The 22,576-nt window shown below is 37.6% G+C and overlaps 2 protein-coding genes across 2 annotated transcripts; one reads left to right on the top strand and one right to left on the bottom strand.

The window, feature by feature from the left end:
• Positions 1–649: 649 nt before the first annotated feature.
• On the top strand, positions 650–10,044 carry LOC137024006 (tripartite motif-containing protein 16-like). The gene is made up of 6 exons (XM_067391158.1): positions 650–1,240; positions 2,065–2,160; positions 2,245–2,478; positions 5,554–5,713; positions 7,890–7,937; positions 9,169–10,044. The coding sequence occupies exons 1-6, from the start codon at positions 671–673 to the stop codon at positions 9,747–9,749; spliced, it is 1,689 nt and encodes a 562-aa protein (XP_067247259.1). The 5' UTR covers positions 650–670; the 3' UTR covers positions 9,750–10,044.
• Positions 10,045–15,424: 5,380 nt separating this feature from the next.
• On the bottom strand, positions 15,425–22,492 carry LOC137025130 (uncharacterized). The gene is made up of 5 exons (XM_067393161.1): positions 22,459–22,492; positions 17,981–18,075; positions 16,065–16,157; positions 15,686–15,884; positions 15,425–15,612 (listed from the first exon to the last, which is right to left on the bottom strand). The coding sequence occupies exons 1-5, from the start codon at positions 22,490–22,492 to the stop codon at positions 15,425–15,427; spliced, it is 609 nt and encodes a 202-aa protein (XP_067249262.1).
• Positions 22,493–22,576: the final 84 nt, after the last annotated feature.

Below are 22,576 nucleotides of genomic sequence, written 5' to 3'. Positions count from 1 at the left end.
GCAGTGTACAGGTTCATGACAGATTGTCACATCTGTCCTGTTTAACTCCTGGATGATGACCTCCTGATCTTTAATAGGGAGTGTTGTACAACTCTGCTCTACAGAATCCCCCACATGTGCTCAAGAGTATTAAAATTGGGTGAAATACATGATCACAGAAGGTTTTTCACCTTGGGAGGATGTATACGTCCTTGTCATTTTGATAAAATGCTCAATGAATGAGGAGAGGGAAGCATCTTCTGTTTTAATTTTTTTTGTATTACATCACAGAGTGGTGTGTGAATTCATGACAGCACTGATAAATCACAACTCCCTCACACCTTCAGCACCCTTACATCCCTATATAAGAGCTTTTCTATCACTGAACTTCACTGTGGGAACCAGGCACTTCTCAGAGGCATGGACCAGAGATTGTTAGTAGTGTCTGACAGTTTCTGTTATATTTTGATACAGAAACTGAGAGAAGCCGAGAGTAAATCACATCACAACTATATCATTGTGTGGGATCTCTTTTATTAATAAGAAAACCCAAAGCAGACAGAAACCCACCGTTTTTCACACGTCACTCAAACACAGAACCAGGAAGCAGGAAACTCTTAAGTTCAGAGAAACTGAAACTGAAGTGCAGTTGAGCTGTTGTGTGCTCATGTCTCTGTATTCAAGCAGTGAAATGGCAAAAGCCAGAATTTCTCAAGATGAGTTCAAGTGTCCAGTGTGTCTGGATCTCCTGAAGGATCCAGTGACCATTCCCTGTGGACACAGTTACTGTAAGATCTGTATTACAGACTGCTGGGATCAGGAGGATCAGATGAGTGTCTACAAATGCCCTCAGTGCAAACAGACCGTCAGTCCAAGACCTGCTTTGGCTGAAAACACCATGCTGGCTGGAGTGGTGGAGAAACTGAAGAAGAGAAAACTTGCTGACTGTTACGCTGGAGCTGGAGATGTGCAGTGTGACGTCTGTACTGGAATAAAATACAAAGCCATCAAGTCTTGTCTGGGGTGTCTGGAGTCTTACTGTCAGAATCACCTTGAAGAACATGAGAGTTTCTTTAAAAGAAAGAGACACAATCTGACTGAAGCCACTGGACGACTGCAGGAGATGATCTGCCAAACACATGACAAGATCCTTGAGGTTTTCTGTCACACTGACCAGAAGTTTATATGTGTGCTGTGTACGATGGATGAACATAAAAACCATGACACTGTATCAGCTGCAGCACAGAGGACAGAGAAACAGGTATGAACTATAAACTAGACACTGATGAAATAATGTTGACAGTATTTATACTGGCACCCATATGATCATTCACACTGCAGACGTCAGCAGAAGTGAACAGTAGCTGTAAGTGGACTTTCACTGCTGAGTGTATTTGTGCTCCATATTGAACTTAACAGAAAATATATTGAAAGGCACCATAAACATATTGATCAACACAAACTTTTGTAAAACAAGCTTTGATGAAGCAACATAAAATTATAGAAAATATTCACCAGTTGTTTGACAAAATATATCTCTGTCAAGAATAACAAGTTAAATGAAGCGACAGACAAAAAAAGTGAGTGGAACATTTGAAACCACATGCTAACACAACAAGACAGAGTGCAAACTCATCCTGTGTACTCACAACAGAAGACATGTAAAAAATGGACTGTAAAAAAAATGTTTAAAGTGAAATTTGATTGTTTAGTTTGTCTCACGTCCTATTACATTTGATGGAGAGGGTGGGCTTCTAGCCATGTGGGGGCGATCAAGATGCCTAGACATCACTTTTCCGGACTCGTGTGGCACACTTGAGACAAACACATGGATCATGAATGTCCAAATCCTAACACAGAACTGAAACCAAACTAGACATGAGTGCCGGAATCTGAACACCACGCTTCAAACATGAATCAAGGCACACAGACAAGAGATTGCACACACACACAAAGACAAGATAATACAGAAGCATCAGGGCTCTGTCACAAAACCAAGAATAAACTAGACTGAAGTGACAGAACCCTGACAGATATAGTGACAGTAGTTTGATCTGACATCTCTGTTATTGGTTTATGCTCCAGAACCAGCTGAAGGAGACCCAGAGGTCGTTCCAGCAGAGGATCCAGCAGAGAGAGAAAGATCTTCAGCAGCTGAGAGAGGCTGTAGAGTCTCACAAGGTGAGTCTGGAGAAGAAGAAGTTTGAGAAGTCTCAGTCAGGACTCACTGAAGCCACTGTGTGATTGTGATGTGTGTCCTAACAGCGCTCTGCACAGACAGCAGTGGAGGACAGTGAGAGGATCTTCACTGAGCTCATCCTCTCCATTGAGAGAAGCCGCTCTGAGGCCACACAGCGGATCAGAGATCAGGAAAAGACTGCAGTGAGTCGAGCTGAAGGACGACTGGAGCGTCTGGAGCAGGAGATCAATGATCTGAGGAAGAGAGACGCTGAGCTGGAGCAGCTTTCACACACACAGGATCACATCCATTTCCTGCAGGTAACAGAGATCTAGAAGAACAGGATCATAGTGGACTTGAGCAAGAGACTCACAGAGTCAAGTCACCTTCATTTATGTAGTGCTTTTTACAATACAGATTGTTTCAAAGCAGCTTTACAGTGTACATTTCATCAGATAGAGTTATTATGATCAGCTGGGAAGTTTCTCTGAATAATGCAGATATACGCATATATACAGCTGGCTCATGAGAGGTCTGTAATCTGGGTCTGTAAGAAAGGTGTTTATTGTGAGAATTGGTGAGAATGGCACACTTGGCATTGCTCAAGGATCAGGCTGAGCGTCTTTAAACAGTGGCATGTCTGACGATAGTGACATAAGCCTGTTAGGAAAGCCTGCATGGAAAACCCTTATATGGACATAGTTTGGGTGTGTTTTATGCAAATGACTAACCTCATCCACGCGGACGCTTATTAGAATACTCCAAATTCACTAAAATAAGAAAGAGGTTAAGAACAAATTCATGTGTAAATGAATTAGGCGGAGATTTTTTGTGTGAAGGTTTCCTGTGTGTACAAATACGAAATAATCCACACAATTATAAGTGAATGAGACCCAGTGACTTTCCTCTAGAGCTGCTGTACAGCCAAAACAATCTTTGTTGGATTAATTTCCTATTAGATTTTAGACACTAATATGTTTTTGAAAAAACTGAAAAAAGCACAAATGTCAGGGCATGTCAAAACTTCTTCAGGACCCCAAAATATGACCCCTGCATCTGCCTTCGCTCCCTCTCAGTTTCAGCAGCTGCCTCCACACTGGCCACATCGTGGAGCCAGTTGCAGGAAGGTGGCGCAGCCCGTCCAGGCCCCTGCCAAAACAGGCGGTAAGCGCAAGTTCAAGCAGCCCTGAGATGGGTGACCCAGAAGCAGCTCTTCGGGAGATGGTGACCACGTCACTCCCTCCCGCGGAGGAGGGCAGGGTGGAGAATCTTTTGTTGAATTTTATTTCTGTTCTGCCCAAATTTTCAATAAAAGAGTAGTTTTCCTTCATCTCCCAAGAGGGTGCGGATGGCGATGTGAAACGCTATGCCTTGCTATCCTCATCCACCTCTCTTATCGCCAGCGGGCAGCAGTGTGAGGTTCAAGGACGCTATGGCTTCTTACGCAACCCTGGCCAAACCGTGGATCCAGTTAAGTGTTGCAGCACACACTCAGACCCCACTTCGGGACACTATACTTTCCGAGTTGGGTCCCTGTGGCCCACTTCGCTGCCCCACTTGCGGGAATGTCTGTGGTGCCTGTGGTCTAGCTTGTACGGTCTCTGGGAGCCTGGCTAGTGCTCCCCAGCCCATCTCACTCAGACCATCAGTCTCAGCTATGTGATTCAGTTTGCCCGGCGTCCTCCCAAGTTCAGGGGCATTCAGTTCATTTCCATGCTGGCCAAGGATGCTCCTGCCTTACGGGCAGAAATTGCAGTCCTACTGGTGAATAATGCAATAGAGCCAGTCCCTCCAACTGATACGAAGACAGGGTTTTACAGCCCCTACTTTATTGTGCCCAAGAAAGGCGGTGGCCGATCTGTGCTTTCCTTTCTGCAGAATGGGTTGGAGCAAAGGCTGTCTCCCTCCACCCTGAAAGTGTATGTTGTTGCTATTGCCGCACATCATGATCTAGTAGATGGTTAATCTGCGGGGAAGCACAACCTGGTCATCAGGTTCCTGAGGAGCACGAGACATCCAACACAAGGCCTAACACTCATAAGTACAGCCCAATGGTCGACCCCTGTGCTAGGCTAGGTGCCCATATGTTGTGATCCCTATGGTTATCCCAACAGCAATCGACCTTCTTGGTGTAACAACAGTAATCAACCTTCTCTGCATAAGCCCTGTCCTATCTTCCACCCCAGCAGGTGTGGGGGGATTAGGAGGCCTACGTGGGGTGCTGGAAGGGGCAGCAATAGTGGTGGTTTGGTAGGGAACCCAATTCGTAAGTTAAGTTCTGACGTAACATAGATTGTGACTGACTGAAAGGGAGTGACTCAGTTACGTATGTAACCCTCATTCCCAGAAGGAGGAAATGAGACATTACGTCCCATCACCATAATTGCTGTGAATGTGCATTGCATCTGCTTCTGTATTTATACCCGTACTGCGGGGCGGAGTGCGAGATGCAAATCTTGCACACCTATGTGGATTGGCTCGTTTAGTTGCACTCGAAGTTGATTGGCCTCTCAAGCGAGATTCCAATTCGTAACATCTCCATTTTCAGGAATTCTGTCAAGAGCAGTGAGTGATTTTTTTCTTTGTCCTTTTTTGTTTGATTAACATTAAAAACACAGACAGCATCAGAAATATTTGGCTGATGTCAGTTTAAGACCTAATGCAGTTTAACACCTAAAACAACAAATGTGTTGTCTTTCTCAACTTGTTACGTTCACTCAAGCCACATCCAACTGTGTTTACTAGGATACTTGCTAGAGTCTGGCATTTTTGGAATATGAATATTTTGAATATGTTAATTCAAGCGCAAACACATGTGAAACAAAGCTCATTTCAGTATTCGTCTGAGATGTGGCTTTCAGGGCAAACACTTCAGACACTGCGCACACTAAACTTTCCACACAGCACGTGAGTAATTAATTGAGCTCCCTTTTGTGTCTTCTTGTGCATGTATTCTTAAATTGGCAAGGCTTAAACTTTCGTGATGACGCAGCACTGGCCCGCCAACTGTTCGAGTGTCATTCACGTTTGTTCAGGTACATGTTCTCACAATATTGCATTGTTAGAATTTATAAAAGAATTACAGCGCCACTAATATTCATCTGCTTAAATGTACTTAGCCCAAGGTGAATTTTTGCTCAAATGCAGTGTCATTATTACTGTGGTAACAGAAGCGTTGAGCCGCTCATTGACTCCCCCTCCAGATAGAAAGTTCACATATAGTGTAAATGGCAAATGCAAGAATGTGTAGCTCTACCGTGATATAATGAATATGAGAAGAAGTGTTGGATTGAGGAGAGTTACTAAAGATCAACAAGAGCTGCTCAAATCTGACAGTAGTGCAGGTTATTGGCTGAAGTGTGGAGGTGATGAGCTTTGATTTCTGTTTTCTGTAGAGTTTCCAGTCTCTCTCAGCTCCTCCTGAATCTACAAACGTAAATGACGATCCCTTCAGTTCTCTCTCCTCTTTTGATGTTGTGAGAGAATCTGTCCTTCAGCTGAGAGACAAACTGGAGGATTTCTGCAAAGAGGAGCTCAAGAAGATCTCTGACAGAGGTAAAGTCCTGAGAACTCATGTATAAAACTTGTTTAGATTTCATAACCAAACCGAAATAACCATATATGGAGCTTACAATGCCTAGTTTTACTATACATAACATAATCTGCATGTAATTTCCATATGCATACTCCCATCCATGTGATACTTCTGTTTAATGGTATATGAAACTAGTATGAAAACGATACAGACTGTAAATGCCATTTGTGCTATCACATAACATTGCTAAAAAATCTAGTGTTGTTTTAGAATAAAAATACCAGCCCAGGCTTATTAGAAAAACGTACCTGTGGGAACATTTTTGCAAAATGAAAGCTATGTTCAAAAGTGTTTTGACATCATAACATAATATTGTGCAAGGAGACATGAAAACAACTCTTTATTAATCCATAATCTGACCCTGTAATCATAACTGTGTATAAAAGTACTTGCTGTAGTGTTAATTTCTGTTGAAAACTGCAGTGATATGTACGTATTGGTACGTATTTTGCAAAAATGTTCCCACAGGTATGTTTTTCCATGAGATCAGGTTGAAAAAATACCCATAGCCATAAAACAAAACAAGTTGATAAGTTAAGACAAAATTGTATAAAATTTCATTTCAGAGAAGTATTGCATTCCCATGATTGGTAAAATATTTATAATAAATATTTATATTTATTTATAATTGTTTTAAGCAATCCAGGTTTATGCAGTTTTGCCTATAAAGTAAACATATATTTTAGGATCTTTAGATATTTTTACGGTGTAGTGTAAGTACAACTGTCTGACACTGACCGAACATTTTAAAACATAAAGTGTGCAAATCTTACAGTTTCCTTCAAATTCTATCCTTCAAATACAATGGTATTTTTCCTTCCATCTCTATCATTATACTGTCTATGTTGCTAAGCCATCTGCTTAGACAGAGTCAAGAGCTCATCACTGATCATTATTCGAGCGAAAATATACAGTACAGTCCAAAAGTTTGGAACCACTAAGATTTTTAATGTTTTTAAAAGAAGTTTCGTCTGCTCACCAAGGCTACATTTATTTAATTAAAAATGCAGTAAAAACAGTAATATTGTGAAATATTATTACAATTACAATTATTTTCTATTTGAATATATTTCACAAAGTAATTTATTCCTGTGATGCAAAGCTGAATTTTCAGCATCAGTACTCCAGTCTTCAGTGTCACATGATCCTTCAGAAATTATTCTAATATGCTGATCTGCTGCTCAAGAAACATTTAATGTGTACAATCGTACAAAAAATTTGTGTGCAATCTTTTTTTTCAGGATTATTTGATGAATAGAAAGTTCAAAAGAACAGTGTTTATCTAAAATCTAATCTTTTGTAACATTATAAATGTCTTTACTGCCACTTTTGATTGATTTAATGCATCCTTGCTGAATAAAAGTATTAATTTCTTTAATTTCTTTTCAAAAAAATAAAAATAAAAATTCTTACTGACCCCAAACTTTTGAACGGGAGTGTATAATGCTACAGAAGCTTTGTATTTCAGATAAATGCTGTTCTTTTGAACTTTCTATTCATCAAGGAATCCTGAAAAAAAAGTACACAACTGTTTTCAACATTGATAATAATCATAAATGTTTATTGAGCAGCAAATCAGCATATTAGAATGATTTCTGAAGGATCATGTGACACTGAAGACTGGAGTAGTGATGCTGAAAATTCAGCTTTGCATCACAGGAATAAATTACTTTGTCAAATATATTTAAATAGTACACAGTTATTTTAACTTGTAATAATATTTCACAATATTACTGTTTTTTACTTTATTTTTAATTAAATAAATGTAGACGAAACTTCTTTTAAAAACATTCAAAATCTTAGTGGTTCCAAACTTTTGGACTGTACTGTATATAACATGAGTTCTGCTATTTAGAACACAAATTAAAGTAGAATTATCATGCGCAAAGCAATCCTTGCTGTAGTTTTTTAGATCGGATGGATTCCCAGTATTAGAAGTATCAAATCCAGCCCCAGATGCTGGATCTTGTCAAAAGATATCCATTTTGTCTGGTGTGCAAACCAGCAAAACCTGTTAAATAGAAAGTCTTTTCTGGTACCTCAAGACTCTATGAACAGACTTCTATCAGTCTGAGAGTTTGACATATTTTCTCTTGACATGATAATCACACTCTTCTTGTCTGTTGACTTTCACAGGCACTTTCACCAACATTGTTCCCAGGACCAGGAACGACTTCCTACAATGTAAGTCACTAAGAAAACAAGCAGAAAAACTCTCTGAGTGTGTTCATGTTCTTCCTGTATAAGGAGACAGAAAACATGACCAGAAGAGTTTTGTAGTTGATCATGTAAATGATGATTTGCACAGGATATCTGGTAAACTGTACTGAGACCCTGCTGATATATTGAACATGAAGAGTTCAGATACACTGAAAAAAATATAACACTGAGTAACCCTTTATTTTAAGGGTCCATAATTAGGCGGTAATTAAGCATTAACACAACGGTGATGATTAACTTTATATATTTTAAAGGTATATTAACCAATATTCATACAGTAGTTAAACTTTAAAGGGTTAGTTCACCCAAAAAATAAATTTCTGTCATTCAGTACTTACCCTCATGTCATTCCAAACCCGTAAGACCTTTGTTTGTCCTCTGAACACAAAGATATATTTTTTAAAAAATCCGAGGGAATCTGATCCACACATAGGCAGCAATGCTATTGCATATTTTTAGGTCCAGAAGGGTATTAAATACATCGATAAAATAGTCAATGTGACTGTAGTGGTTCAACCTTAATGTTATGAAGCGACAAGAATACTTTTTGTGCACAAAAACAAAACAAAAAAAATGATTTTATTCAACAATTCGTCCCCTGTTATTCTGCTACGTTATTTCCGTTGCAGAACTTCTGTGTTTACGTCTGAACGCTGACTCAATATTCGCCGACTGAAGGTCCAAATGTCAGTTTCAGTGCAGCTTCAAGGAATAAGATTTTTATCTAGAAAAACGATGAGTAATTTTCTAAAAATAAAAAAATGCATATACTTTTAAACCACAAATGCTCATCTTGCACTGCTCTGTGATGCGCCATGCATTACGTAATCACGTTGGAAAGGTCACGCGTGACCAAAGTACCCAGGAGCAGGGAAGGGTAGGGTGAAGAACTCCATCTCATTTTCTCCTCCAACTTCAAAATTGTCTGACCTCGTTGATTTACCTTTTATTGTACAGGGTGTTTGAGTTAGTATTTGCAAGTTCACTTTGTAGACACTGGATCGGTACTTCCGCCTACGTTACACTTGATCTTTCCAACGTGATTACGTAATGCGTGAAACCGTGGACACGCATCACAAAGCAGTGCAAGACAAGCATTTTTAATTATTTTAATTTTAATATACATTTTTTCTGTGTACATTACAAGATCAGACAGATTTATAATTCCTGATTGTGATGTGTTTATCTCTATCAGATTCCCATCGGCTCACACTGGATCTGAACACAGTGAATAAATACATCCATCTATCTGAGCGGAACACAGTGATTAAATTCACTGACACACCACAGCCGTATCCTGATCATCCAGACAGATTTGATCACTGGATTCAGGTGTTGTGTAGAGAGAGTGTGTGTGATCGACGCTGTTACTGGGAGATTGAGTGGAGTGGGAGTGTGTTTATATCAGTGTCATATAAGAGCATCCACAGGAAGGGTGAGGGTAATGAGTGTGTGTTTGGATATAATGATCAGTCCTGGAGTTTGTTCTGCTCTCCTGACATTTACTCATTCAGACACAATAAGATAAAGAGTGAAGTCCCCGTAGAGCCCATCAGCAGTGGAATAGAAGTGGATGAAGATGATTTAGAAACTGATCTCGCTGTAGAGTCCATCAGCAGTAGAATAGGAGTGTATGTGGATCACAGTGCAGGAACTCTGTCCTTCTACAGCATCTCTGACACAATGAGCCTCATCCACACAGTCCAGACCACATTCACTCAACCACTCTATCCTGGGTTTGGGGTTTATTATGGATCATCAGTGAAACTGTGTTGATGAATCAGAACAGACTGTAAAAAGATTCTACCCGTAATGCTTTGAGCTCATGAAAATCAGTGACTGTCACACTCTGGGTTGACTAGATGATCCAAGATAAGAGGCTTGATGCAGAAAAACGATGAACACTTATATTTAATAATCACCAGCACAAAATGTTAACACAAGACAAACACAAGACACTGCAAACATGTCTGGATGGTACGAGTAAATTGAAGACTTTCAACGCAAAACTGAAGACATTCAAAGATGATCTCAAACGACAAATGGAGAGTGAAGACACAGATTCAAGAGAATGAATCAATCCCACAGTTTATTGATAAATTCCTGTTAAATGAAGGATCTAATAAAACTTGTGTGTGAAACTTCAACCATACATCTGTGTTGTGCTTTATTTTCTTTGTTTTTATATTCAGTAGAATCATTTATCATCATCAGTCTTGTATGTTTTTGTCATTTGATTTACACTTTATCATGTCATCATTTTATTATCATTCATTTATATAATTTACTTTTGTATATTTTATGTTACTTATTTCCTTGTAGTTGAATCTTCTGATTGTGGGTGGCATGTTTGTCTTCATGAATAGGAGATCAGAGGAATGTCACAGTTTCAGGGTTTTCCCTTGCCGCGTATGAAGGACTGCGTTGACAATCTTGGTTCTCCTCGATACATACTTTCTGCCACTTTTCGCGCAAGTTTAATAAGCATCAAATTAACTATTCGACAATCGAGAAGGAGGCATTAGCGCTGCTTATGGCTCTTCAATATTTTGATGTGTATGTTCGGTCTAGTAATCGTCCAGTTACTTTGTTTACAAATCATAATCCTCTAGTATTTCTGTCAAGTATGTATAATCAGAATCAACACGCTGGTCTCTGATTGTACAGGGTTATAATTTAGTAATCAAGCACAAGCAAGGTCTGGAGAACGTGATTGCTAATGCCCTGTCTAGAGTGTAGTTGTGCAATATTTTAATTGCTGAAACAAATATATGTAATCTCATAGAGTTTGTTCTTGTGGGCAGGAGTGTTATGTGCTGTGTGTGTTTTGGAATTTTTCCCTCTTCTTTCTTTACCATTTTTGCCCTTTAGTTCTGCTGTCTTGCTCTCAGGTCTCTGCTGAATGGAGGAGGCGGCTGTCAATCATCATTAAGGGTGTTGTCTCTGCTGCCAATCCGGTGCCTTGTCTGTTAAACTGGGGGATTTTGTTTTTAATTATTTCTTTAATTTGGCGGCAGCCTTGTTCCTTTTCCCCTTTAGTTTATTGTATTTTCTTTATTTTTGTTTTCTAAATAATGCATTGTTAATAGCTCATACAAACTGTATAGTGGCTTCGGCTTGAAGGAAATAAATCATTCAATAGGTTTAAATGCTCTTTGTGCCTAGTCTTCTCTACTGCCTCCACCATCACAGCAATATTAACAACTAAATATTACGTTCTAACCTCTAGAACTTTAAAGTTCGTAAAAGTACAAAAGCAGTGCTCTACAGCTGTGTTTCCCAACTAGTGTGCTGTGGATAAATACCAAATGTCAAAAAATAGGGTCTGAATGCTATATATCACTACTTTATGTTACGTCAAAATCAAACTTGAAATGGACTGAAAGCATGATTACTGCGGGGTTTTTTAGTGCAATCAGCTTGGTGAAATTAAAAATGCAATTCGGTGTTAATGGAGCATGACTGATGATCCAAAATATTCTAGGTTGACAATTAAAAAGAAAAACTGCAATAAACAAATAAAATATATTGTTTAAATTATTATTTCCTTTAGTTATTATTTTGGAATGAATGTAGAAATGCTTAAAACACTTGATGCTTGATGAGATTGACTTGGTTTTGATAAATAGAACATTACATTGTTAATGTAAAATTACAAAATAGAGTTGTATTTGGTTTCTTTTCTTTCTTTCTTTCTTTCTTTTTTTTTTTGATGTACTGTAAAGTAATGTTCATTTAACAAGGAAGATTTGTCAACTTTAAGAGTAATGCACATGAATTTACAATGATTCATAAAAAAAAAGAAAAAAAAGTGCCTCCTCATTTCAGAGCACCACTGCACGCCACTGCCGTTAATATACCTAAAATGAATGATGTCTCATGTTTAACCACTAGACACAGCGCAAATCCCCAGACCACTAGCCAAGATGAAGCTGTTCTCGGCAGATACACGACCCCTGAATGGCTGCTGGCGGCCTGGAGCTCGCATCTCCAAAATCTCTCTAAACAAATTGTAAAATAGGTGCTATGATTAAATACGCATTACATATTTCAGGTCTAAACAACTACATTCTTGTGTAAAAACTATACATATAAAATATCTATCTATCTATAAATATCTATACTATATATAAAATATTGCACAGCAATCAGCCAATCAGATTCGAGAACCAGAAAGAATGGTTGATTGCCGTGCAATAATTCATATATATATATATATATATATATATATATATATATATATATATATATATATATATATATATATATATACAGTACAGTCCAAAAGTTTGGAACCACTAAGATTTTTAATGTTTTTAAAAGAAGTTTCGTCTGCTCACCAAGGCTACATTTATTTAATTAAAAATACAGTAAAAACAGTAATATTGTGAAATATTATTACAATTTAAAATAACTGTGTACTATTATATATATTTGACAAAGTAATTTATTCCTGTGATGCAAAGCTGAATTTTCAGCATCATTACTCCAGTCTTCAGTGTCACATGATCCTTCAGAAATCATTCTAATATGCTGATTTGCTGCTCAATAAACATTTATGATTATTTTCAATGTTGAAAACAGTTGTGTACTTTTTTTCCAGGATTCCTTGATTAATAGAAAGTTCAAAAGAACAGCATTTATCTGAAATACAAAGCTTCTGTAGCATTATACACTACCGTTCAAAAGTTTGGGGTCAGTAAGAATTTTTATTTTTATTTTTTTGAAAAGAAATTAAAGAAATTAATACTTTTATTCAGCAAGGATGCATTAAATCAATCAAAAGTGGCAGTAAAGACATTTATAATGTTACAAAAGATTAGATTTCAGATAAACACTGTTCTTTTAAACTTTCTATTCATCAAATAATCCTGAAAAAAAATATTGTACACAAATATTTTGTACAATTGTACACATTAAATGTTTCTTGAGCAGCAGATCAGCATATTAGAATGATTTCTGAAGGATCATGTGACACTGAAGACTGGAGTAATGATGCTGAAAATTCAGCTTTGCATCACAGGAATAAATTACTTTGTGAAATATATTCAAATAGAAAACAGTTATTTTAAATTGTAATAATATTTCACAATATTACTGTTTTTACTGTATTTTTAATTAAATAAATGTAGCCTTGGTGAGCAGACGAAACTTCTTTTAAAAACATTAAAAATCTTAGTGGTTCCAAACTTTTGGACTGTACTGTATATATATATATATATATATATATATATATATCTATATATATATATATATATATATATATATATATATATATATATATATGTGTGTGTGTGTGTGTGTGTCTTCAGATAAGATGAGTTTCTTCACATCATGCCTGCCCAGCCAGAGGCTGTTCACATCATGCTGGCCAAGTCTGAGCCCGTTCACATTATGCCTGCCACGCCTGTATTTTAGGTACTTTACACTCATATAGCATTCAAACATTTAAGTATTTTAGGTACTTTTTACTCATATAGCATTCACGCATTTAAGTATTAGGTATTTTCCAATCATGAAGCATTTAAGCATTTCTATGTTTAAACATATATGGCATTATCTTAAAAGCAATATCAATATCCAAAACAAAGGGAAAATGATTCCTACATTTATGGTGGTGGTGAGTGGAAGAGCAAAACATTTTGCCCCTCTCAGCTTGATGACACCACATGATCGTTTGCTACAGAAAAAGAGCTTTTCATTTTCTAAATGCTCAAAATACTCAAGTCCACCTCCCAGAGAGATTTTGGCCTACTAGATGGGGTTTGTTTGTTATTTATTGTACTGTAAATATTTGAAATAGCACCCCTTATACATCTATGCTGGTCCAAATTACACTCCAAGACACCACTAGGAGGGGTGGAGGGGAAATCCGGAAAATGTTTACGGGCAAAGCTCTGAGCTTTAAAATACCGGAACAAGTGTGAATTAGGCAAGAAATTTTTTTTTTTTTTTTTTTTTTTTTTTTTTAGTTGGTCAAATGAAGCAAAATTATTATCTATAAATAGTGTGACCCCAGGTGAAAAAAATACACTTCATTAATATACCTAAAGTGCTCTATTTTCACACACTAATTTTGTAATTGTTAGATAAAATAATTTGGAGATCAAGTATTTTGAGAAAATCTTTTCAGGTTGAGCGATCTAGCACAGGAAAGCAGGTATACCTGGGTACCAATGACTAGACAGACACATAAAGTGCAGTTCAATCATGGCACACAGTTTATTGTTCGGGGTACATTATATAATTAGAAAATAAGAAGTGAAACTAACAGTTCAGTAACTGAAGTACATAAAAGGAATATAAGTTTACTTATAACTGTGATGTGAGGCCTGAATCCTTTTAGGGTGTACAGAGAAAGATCACATGATGAAGAGAGACAGGGCACAAGATGTTTATAGAATCTCACAATGGCCACTTTAAGACAGAATGTCTTACCTATGGAACATCATTGTGCACATAAGATCTGATTATTGTAGACACATACACACATGCACATATATCCTTTTTAAACACTTTGAAGGTTCCATACTTTGTTGTGAACAGGGAAAAAAAAATGATTCTGTTTGAATATGGTCTCTCAAAAATTATTTCTTCCAATCTTGGTTCTTTTTCTAGGGAGCGCTTAGCTAATTGAACAATATTTTCGCTGAATGCTGCAACAGCTTCTGCAACTGAACACTGTAAAACTCTAGATGGTATATCCATTCATAAAATTTGGCCCTTAGTGCATACAGGGGTGTGTAAGGAGTTTACACTATTTGGCTCAATGGGCCATCTATCTTCCAGCTTTGGATAACCCCCACCTCACTATTAGAGGTAGTTCCTTCCTCAGCTTAATCAGTGTTTTGCTCCTCCCTGTTAGACAGTAAGGTGAATCCCCATTTGAGATTCTATTCTGAATTGGAGCTTGCCTGCTCTCCTGTAGGACAGTGCTTTATTCTCGAAGCGTGTATAAGGATTACTAATCCTAACTTCAAAAGCTCTATTCTTCCCTTTTCATCTCTCAAGATCCCATCTTTATCTGAGGCACATCCATGTTTTCCCCATTGCTCCAAGTCAGCCTATGTTGGTTGACTCTGCAGGATCTTAATGTCAATGTCAGGTATATTAGTTATATGCGTAGTCATAGTTACCTGACTCTGGTTACCCACAACAAATGTCGATTTGATTTGAGCCTTTGCTGCTTTTTTGGCAGCTTCATCTGCATTTCTGTTCCTACATCTTGTTCATTATCCCCTACTACGTGACCTTTTACCTTTACTATGGCCACTTCAGAGGGTAACTGTACTGTATTAGTCAATTGTCCTATTAGGTTAGAGTGTGCTATGGGTTTGCCATCTGCTGTTTTAAAGTCTCTAGCTTCCCATGTTTTAGCAAAATGATGCACTACCCCCCATACATACTACAGTGTAAATAGTTACACGTTTTCCTGGCATCAGTTCACATGCTCAAATTAATGCTACTAATTCAGCACCTTGGGCCGAATTATAATCCAAGGCGAAAGCCTCTATTACCTCTCCAGTGTCTGACACCACAGCATAGCCACAAAGGTAGACGCCATCAGAGGGTTTTGAACATGACCCATCAATATAAATATTCTCCCCCCCATCCAGGGGCGTATTCCAAAAGATCGGCCCTGGAAGAACATGAGGAAGTCAATTCAATGATACAGTCATGATCTGTTGCATTATCTACCATGTCAGCCATACCTAGAATGCCTAATAGCACAGGGTTGATGGATGCTGTTGGCTTAACAACAGTTGGAACATCAGGGAGGATCGGTGCCAACGGTGTTATCAACTGATTTATAGCCCTTAAGTCCTGGGTCAAGGGCCATGTTTTTTCATCAGCCTTGACCACTGGATTCACAGGCGTGTTGTACGGCGAATGTATTGGTACGAGGACACCCTGCTGGACAAAATGATCAATTAATGGTTTGATACCAAGTTCCTTATCTTTAGACAAAGGATATTGTTTAATATAGACCGATTTGTTATTCTTCAATTTATCTTCATAAGGTTCCATGTTTATGAAACCTGTGTTGTCCTTGTATTGTGACCACAATGATGGGTTAATCATGTGATGTACCATCTGAGGTGTGTCAGGCTGTGGTGAGACAGGCTGTGGTTCACTGGGCTCCTCCCATGTAGGCAAAGGATTCACTGAGACCTGCAAACTGGACTGGAAGGAAAACACAACTTGTTTATCAGTAAATTTAATATCCATGTTCAATTTATGCATATCATGCCCCACTAAATTAATTACAGTTCCTGGTATAATTGTAAATTTATGAAAAAATGGTTTAAATCCAGGAGCTCTTACTTCTAAAAGAGGTGTTACGGGACATGCAATGTCAGTTCCTGATATACCCACAGAGTTAACTACTTGATTAGAGATTGGACCCTCATAATGTGCGGAGGTCATTGATGTCACATCTGCTCCAGAATCCAAAAGGAACGTTTGTGGCTGACCATGCCCCATCAATGTAACATAAGGTAAATCTTCACTATGATTTTAAAAAGTTAGGGTCATCATTGATTAAGTCGGAACTGACTCAGACTGGGGAACTCTGGCTCCCCTGTTGTTGGTTATCATGCTCTGTAGTGGGATACGTGGCTAATGGTGGTTTATTTCTCTGTTGTTGTGGCTTCACCCATTGCTTCCTCCTTTGGTGACCTTTTAATTTCCTACAATCACGGCGTATATGACCTTCTCGCCTACAGTAATAGCAGACTACTGCTGAGTTTCTTTGCTGGGTCAAGGGTGGTTTTACTTCTGCTTTTTGGTCATGCACTTTCCCTTGAGGTGTCTATTTTGCACCGATGCGTTTGATTAAGAAAGCTCTCAGTTCCTTAAAAAAGGTATTGCGGTTTTCAGGCTCTTCCCAGTAATAAACATGGGGCAAGGCAGCTGTGCCTGACCCTGTTGGTTTATCATTTTCACATTTCAACGTTGGACATTCATTGATTAACAATGTCTCAGTGACATCTCCTTCCAATGTTCTCAACAGAACCGCTCTGTAATCTGCCCCTGTAAGGTGAGGATATTTTGTATGCATTTGCAGAAAAGTCACGGATTTACCAGGGTTCTGAGGAGAAGGCAGGCTTTTACATATTGACTCCATGTCAGACATTTTTAGTGGTTTCACAGATATCGCATTTCCAGCTCTTAGCCACATCATTGCATTCAGGCTTGATGCCTCATTTTTTTATATATTTTTTTTTATTTTTTTTTTTACAACTTTCGAAATATTTTGCAATATTTTAGATTTCGCCACAGACGACACAGAGGGTTTTATGATTATTTATAAACACAAATTCAGCCTGCATTTCATTAGGTAGTGAATCCTCCATCTTCTACTTCAGTGTGCTAGTAATTGATTTCAGTGTTAGTAAGCGTACACAAATTTTCCTGTACTCAATTGCCCAACCTCAATTGCCGTACATGCATCGTATTGTGACGTGGGTGATGGTCCTATGTTAGGCTCACACAAGACTTTTCGTCCTGATCGCCTCTATATCACCTTCTCGCCAAATTAGTCCAGCTCTCGCCAAAGTGAATTTGTGTCGCCCCTAGAACACCTTCTTTTATGCCACAATATATCAACATGCAATAACAATTGAAATTATTTTCATCAATATCAAATATTAAAAGATTTTTTTTTTTTCGCAAATTAGTATACGCTGCCGTGATCCGAAGTACAGTGTGATCAGTACTGCACTTCCAACCACCCTAGATAATAGCCAATCAAAGCTACTGTTGCCAGCCATAGTGTCACAACAATGGAAAAATAAATTCCACTAACAATTGGTGATTCAACCCAATCACTCTTACGCTAATAGTTAATTAAAACTACTGTTGCCAGCCGTAGTGTAACAACAATGGATATATTCCACTAGCTACTAGTGATTACAAAAAACCTCTCGTATTTCCATGAGATGTTATAATAGGATCCTAAAGGGGTAAGTGCATACTTCCTTCAAGAAATATCCAAAAACACTTACCCCCTTTTCCGTAGGTCCTCCGATCCCCGGCGCGCTTTTCTCTTTTCCCAGTTCACAGGGAGAATCCCCCCCGTTTTGCGGACAAGTTGAGCAATCTAGAATAGAAAAGCAGGTATACCTGGGTACCAATGACTAGACAGACACATAAAATTCAATCATGGCACAAAGTTTATTGTTCGGGGTACATTATATAATTAGAAAATAAGAAGTGAAACTTACAGTTCAGTAACTGAAGTACATAAAAGGACTATAAGTTCACTTATAACTGTGACGTAAGGCCTGAATCCTTTTAGGGTGTACAGAGAAAGATCACATGATGAAGAGAGACAGGGCACAAGATGTTTCTAGAATCTCACAGTAATTAATGTACTAAATTCTTCTTTAGTACTTAAGATAATCTTAAGAACATCTAAGTGTACTCACGCTATTTTGAGAAACCATGAAATATGAATTAAAATGTGCTTTTAATATACTATCTCTGTATTTAAAAATTATATTTAGTTAGCACTTGTAGCACACTATGATTTCAATTGTACTATAAGTAGTATCTAAATACACTTTTTAAATACAGAGATAGTATATTAAAAGCACATTTATGTTCATATTTCATGGTTTCTCAAAATAGCACAGCTGAGTACACTTAGATGTTCTTAATATTATCTTGAGAAGTACTAAAGAAGAATTTTTAGTATATGAAGTACAAAATTAGTGCACGAAAATAGAACAATAGAACTGTCTCGAACAAAACCAGTTTGATAAGGTGAAATTACTTAATGCATAGTTTTTTCAAGCCAAATAGATAATATTTTTACTAGTATCTTGTAATCACAGTTTAAAAGTATGGGACGATAAGAACTACAGTCTAGGGGGGATTTATCTTTCTTAAGAATTAATGAGATCGTAGCTTGATAGAAGGTTGGGGGTAACTTAGAATTTTGAAGACTCTCTGAGAAAACTGAAAGCAACAGTGGGCATAGTAATTTGAAAAATGCTTTATAAAAGTCAGATTGGAAACCATCAGGACCTGGGGCCTTGCCTGTTTTCAGGGAAGCAATCGCATTAGCTATTTCGTTAATTTGTATATCCTCCTCCAAAATTTCACACAGAGTCTTCTCTACAGTGGGGAAATCTCATTTAGATTTAGATCAAATATGTATCTTGAGGAGATTCAGAGGTATATAAATTTACATAGTATTGTTTAATTTGAGAGTTTATTTCTTTATAGTCAGTAGTAGTAATGCCTGAAGATAAATTAAGTTAGGGTATCAAGCGTGATGCCTGTAATTTACCAATATGATAAGCTAACAATTTACTTATCTCATCACCAAACTCCTAAACCCTATGCTGAGCACTTAAAAACACATTTTCTGCCTCTTCAGTTGATAACAGATCATATTTTGTCTGCAAAATCTGATGTTCTTTATAAAGGTTGGGAGAGGGTTTCAGTGAGTACTGGGCATCATTTGCTGTTGTAGAACTAGATAATTCCACAAGCTGCTTCTTTTGCTCTCTATTTTTATAGGATGTGTATGAAATTATTAAGCCACGCAAATAAGATTTTAGAGTCTCCCAAATAGTAGAATAAGCCATACCCTGAGCACTATCAAGAACAAGAAAAGATATATTTGAGCATATAAATTTTACAAATTCCTTATCACTTAGTAGACTGATGATTCTTTGGGGGAGCTTTTGGAAAGCCAAGTAACCAAATATTTCAGCTAAAGCATCCACCACAAACTTAGTTGGTTGTGGGCCTTCCAATCCTTCCGGAATTCCCACCAGGCGAAGATTGGATCTAGGGGAACGACACTATAAATCGAAATGCTTAGCTTGCAGCAAAGTGATCTCTTTCTGAAGAGAAACAACTGTAGGCTCAAGCAAGTGAAAACTGGTCATCCATTCTGAGGTAGCGTTCTCAAGATTTGTTAAGCACTCGTTCTGGAATTTGAGGTCTTCTTTCAAAGATGAAAGTGTGTTGTACATTTCTTCTCAAACCAGGGAAATTTCACCTTAAATTTCTTCAGATTTTTTCCGTTAGTAGATTAGGGAAGGCGTAGGACATACAGCGTAAGCTTTTTGAAAAATACGAAAATGCAGTTTTGGCCAAAGCACTTGGAAGGCGATCATTTGTTTATATAAAGCATATACATTTAAAAATTTTTCGAAAATGACAGATCGTTTCACTAGATAAGACCCGTATTCCTGACGTCCAAAGCTTCGTTTTCGCACACAACCACGTGACTGCTTCTGATTCTAATTCAAATAACGTGAAACTTTGCGCAGGTGTCAAATGACATTCACTTTTTTGATAAGAATAAATTATAATATGAATACATATTTAAATGTGTAGTTTTATGCATGTTCAGTTTGTATTTATTCCCAGTTCATAAGTACTTCAACTGACTATTCTATGATAATCTTCATTTATTTTGATAATATATGCCTAAGCTTGCATATTTTTTCCTTAGAAATGTATTCACACACTCATTTATTCAAGTTTTGTAAGTAAAATGACACGTGAAAGACAATTGTTTTATATAGACAAATTATTTTAATTGTTTTGTACTGGGTCTTCTGGGACACAAAGGCAGCCTTTTCCAGCTTTTGACCAAAAGATGTCGTTAATGTGCACTGTTTTGAAAAGTTTCGAGTAATGAGCCTCTTTTAACAGTTGATGGGAAAGCCTTGGTGCTTTGCAAAGCTTCATTTTGCCATCACTACTGTATTCTATCTCCGTTCAATCTGCGTTGCTCCGGCGCCGCTGCATTGTTTCTCTAATTGGATAACTAACATCTGCAGTGCTGTTACCAATTCTTATTGGATGCATTTTGCTGTAATCACTTACATAATGCTTATATGTATAATAAAATAAAGAATGTAGCACACATTATAATAAACTTCTACATTGTCACAAGATTTGTTTTGTTTGCTGTTCATATTTAGTTAAATATGTAATCATGCTGATTTATATTTTTTTTAAACTTTTTTTCTTGAACCTTGACTTAGACTGCAAATAGACTACTTTGAGTCTGGGTTACACTTCACAGCAGGGTTTCTCTCTCTATTCCTAGAGAGACACAGCAGAGTTTTATTCCAGCTGTTACTGAACACACCTGAATCAACTAAGAAAAGTTTTTGCATTTAAAATAACAGGCAGGTGTGTTGAAACACATTCAAAACTGAACTCAGTAGGAATGAGGCTGTCCAGGACCAGGAATAAGGAACCTGGGTCCCACTTTATATTAGGTGGCCTTAACTACTATGTACTAACATTTAAATTAATTATTTGATACAATGCACTTATTGTGTACATACATATTTATACATTGTAATTACCAGATTTACCTAGCCCTTTCACCTAACGACTACAGCCCCATTGACTCCCTGTGCCAGTGCATTGATGAAATTAAAAACTGGATGTGCCTAAACTTCCTTCAGTTAAACAAAGACAAAACTGACGTCATTGCGTTTGAAAAAAAGATGAAGTTCTCAAAGTGAACACGTACCTTCACTCTAGGGGTCAAACAACTTAAAAGTCAGGAATCTTGGCGTGATTTTGGAGTCAGACCTGAGTTTCAGTAGCCATGTAAAGACAATAACTAAGTCAGCATATTATCATCTCAAAAATATTGCAAGAATTAGATACTTTGTCTCCAGTCAAGACTTAGAGAAACTTGTTCATGCTTTCATCACCAGCCGGGTGGATTATTGTAATAGGCTCCTCACTGGCCTTCCCAAAAAGACCATAAGACAGCTGCAGCTCGTACAAAACGCTGCTGCCAGGATTCTGAGCAGAACCAGAAAATATGAACACATCACACCTGTCCTCAGGTCCTTGCACTGGCTTCCAGTTGCATTTAGAATTGATTTTAAAGTACTGTTACTTGTTTATAAATCACTCAATGGCCTAGGACCTCAATACATTGCAGATATGCTCATAGAATATAAACCTAACAGATCACTCAGATCATCAGGATCAAGTAATTTAGAAATACCAAGGGTTCACTGAAAGCAAGGAGAGTCTGCTTTTAGCTATTACGCCAGCCGCAACTGGAACCAGCTTCCAGAAGAGATCAGATGTGCTTCTACAGTAGCCACATTCAAATCCAGGTTCAAGGTGCCCTAACAGGTAGAGCTAGTCAGCGGTCCTGTCGTGTGAAGAAGATTCATTTAGATCTGCTCTGATGGCTAGATCCATTTAGGTCCACTCTGACGGACAACAACAACTCCCTGAAACTTCCTAGCTCTTCCATCCAGATAACAAAATTCTCTGTTTTACTGTTATTTCTATTTCTTATGTTCTATTTTTATTCTTCCTCTTTATGTAAAGCACTTTGAATTGCCATTGTGTATGAAATGTGCGAGACAAATAAATTGCCTTGCCTTGCCCTTACCTGCATGTAATTACATCTGTAATTAATTTCTGTAATTTTATAATTACGCTGTTGACGCTTTTCTTAAACCACCCTTAAACCTACCCATACCACCCAACCTGTCCTTAACCTTACCCATATCCCAACTAAATAGCAGTGTGTTTTGCAATACAATATAAACACAATAAGTGCATTGTACTTATTTTTTGATGTAAGTACATAG

Source organism: Chanodichthys erythropterus, chromosome 8 (genome assembly GCF_024489055.1).
Source record: "Chanodichthys erythropterus isolate Z2021 chromosome 8, ASM2448905v1, whole genome shotgun sequence".
NCBI classification, from domain to species: Eukaryota; Metazoa; Chordata; class Actinopteri; order Cypriniformes; family Xenocyprididae; genus Chanodichthys; species Chanodichthys erythropterus.
Note: the sequence above shows the minus strand (reverse complement) of the source record. Positions and strands in the feature narration are given on the sequence as shown.

Coding starts and splice junctions, on each gene's coding strand:
- LOC137024006 (XM_067391158.1), top strand. CDS start 671: ATGGCAAAAGCCAGAATTTCTCAAGATGAGTTCAAGTGTCCAGTGTGT. Junction 2,161..2,244: donor AGGCTGTAGAGTCTCACAAG/GTGAGTCTGGAG, acceptor GTGTCCTAACAG/CGCTCTGCACAGACAGCAGT. Junction 7,938..9,168: donor CAGGAACGACTTCCTACAAT/GTAAGTCACTAA, acceptor TATCTCTATCAG/ATTCCCATCGGCTCACACTG.
- LOC137025130 (XM_067393161.1), bottom strand. CDS start 22,492: ATGGGTAAGGTTAAGGACAGGTTGGGTGGTATGG. Junction 16,158..17,980: donor GAGGACCTACGGAAAAGGGG/GTAAGTGTTTTT, acceptor TTTTCCTTCCAG/TCCAGTTTGCAGGTCTCAGT. Junction 15,613..15,685: donor TGTGCTATTAGGCATTCTAG/GTATGGCTGACA, acceptor ATGTTCTTCCAG/GGCCGATCTTTTGGAATACG.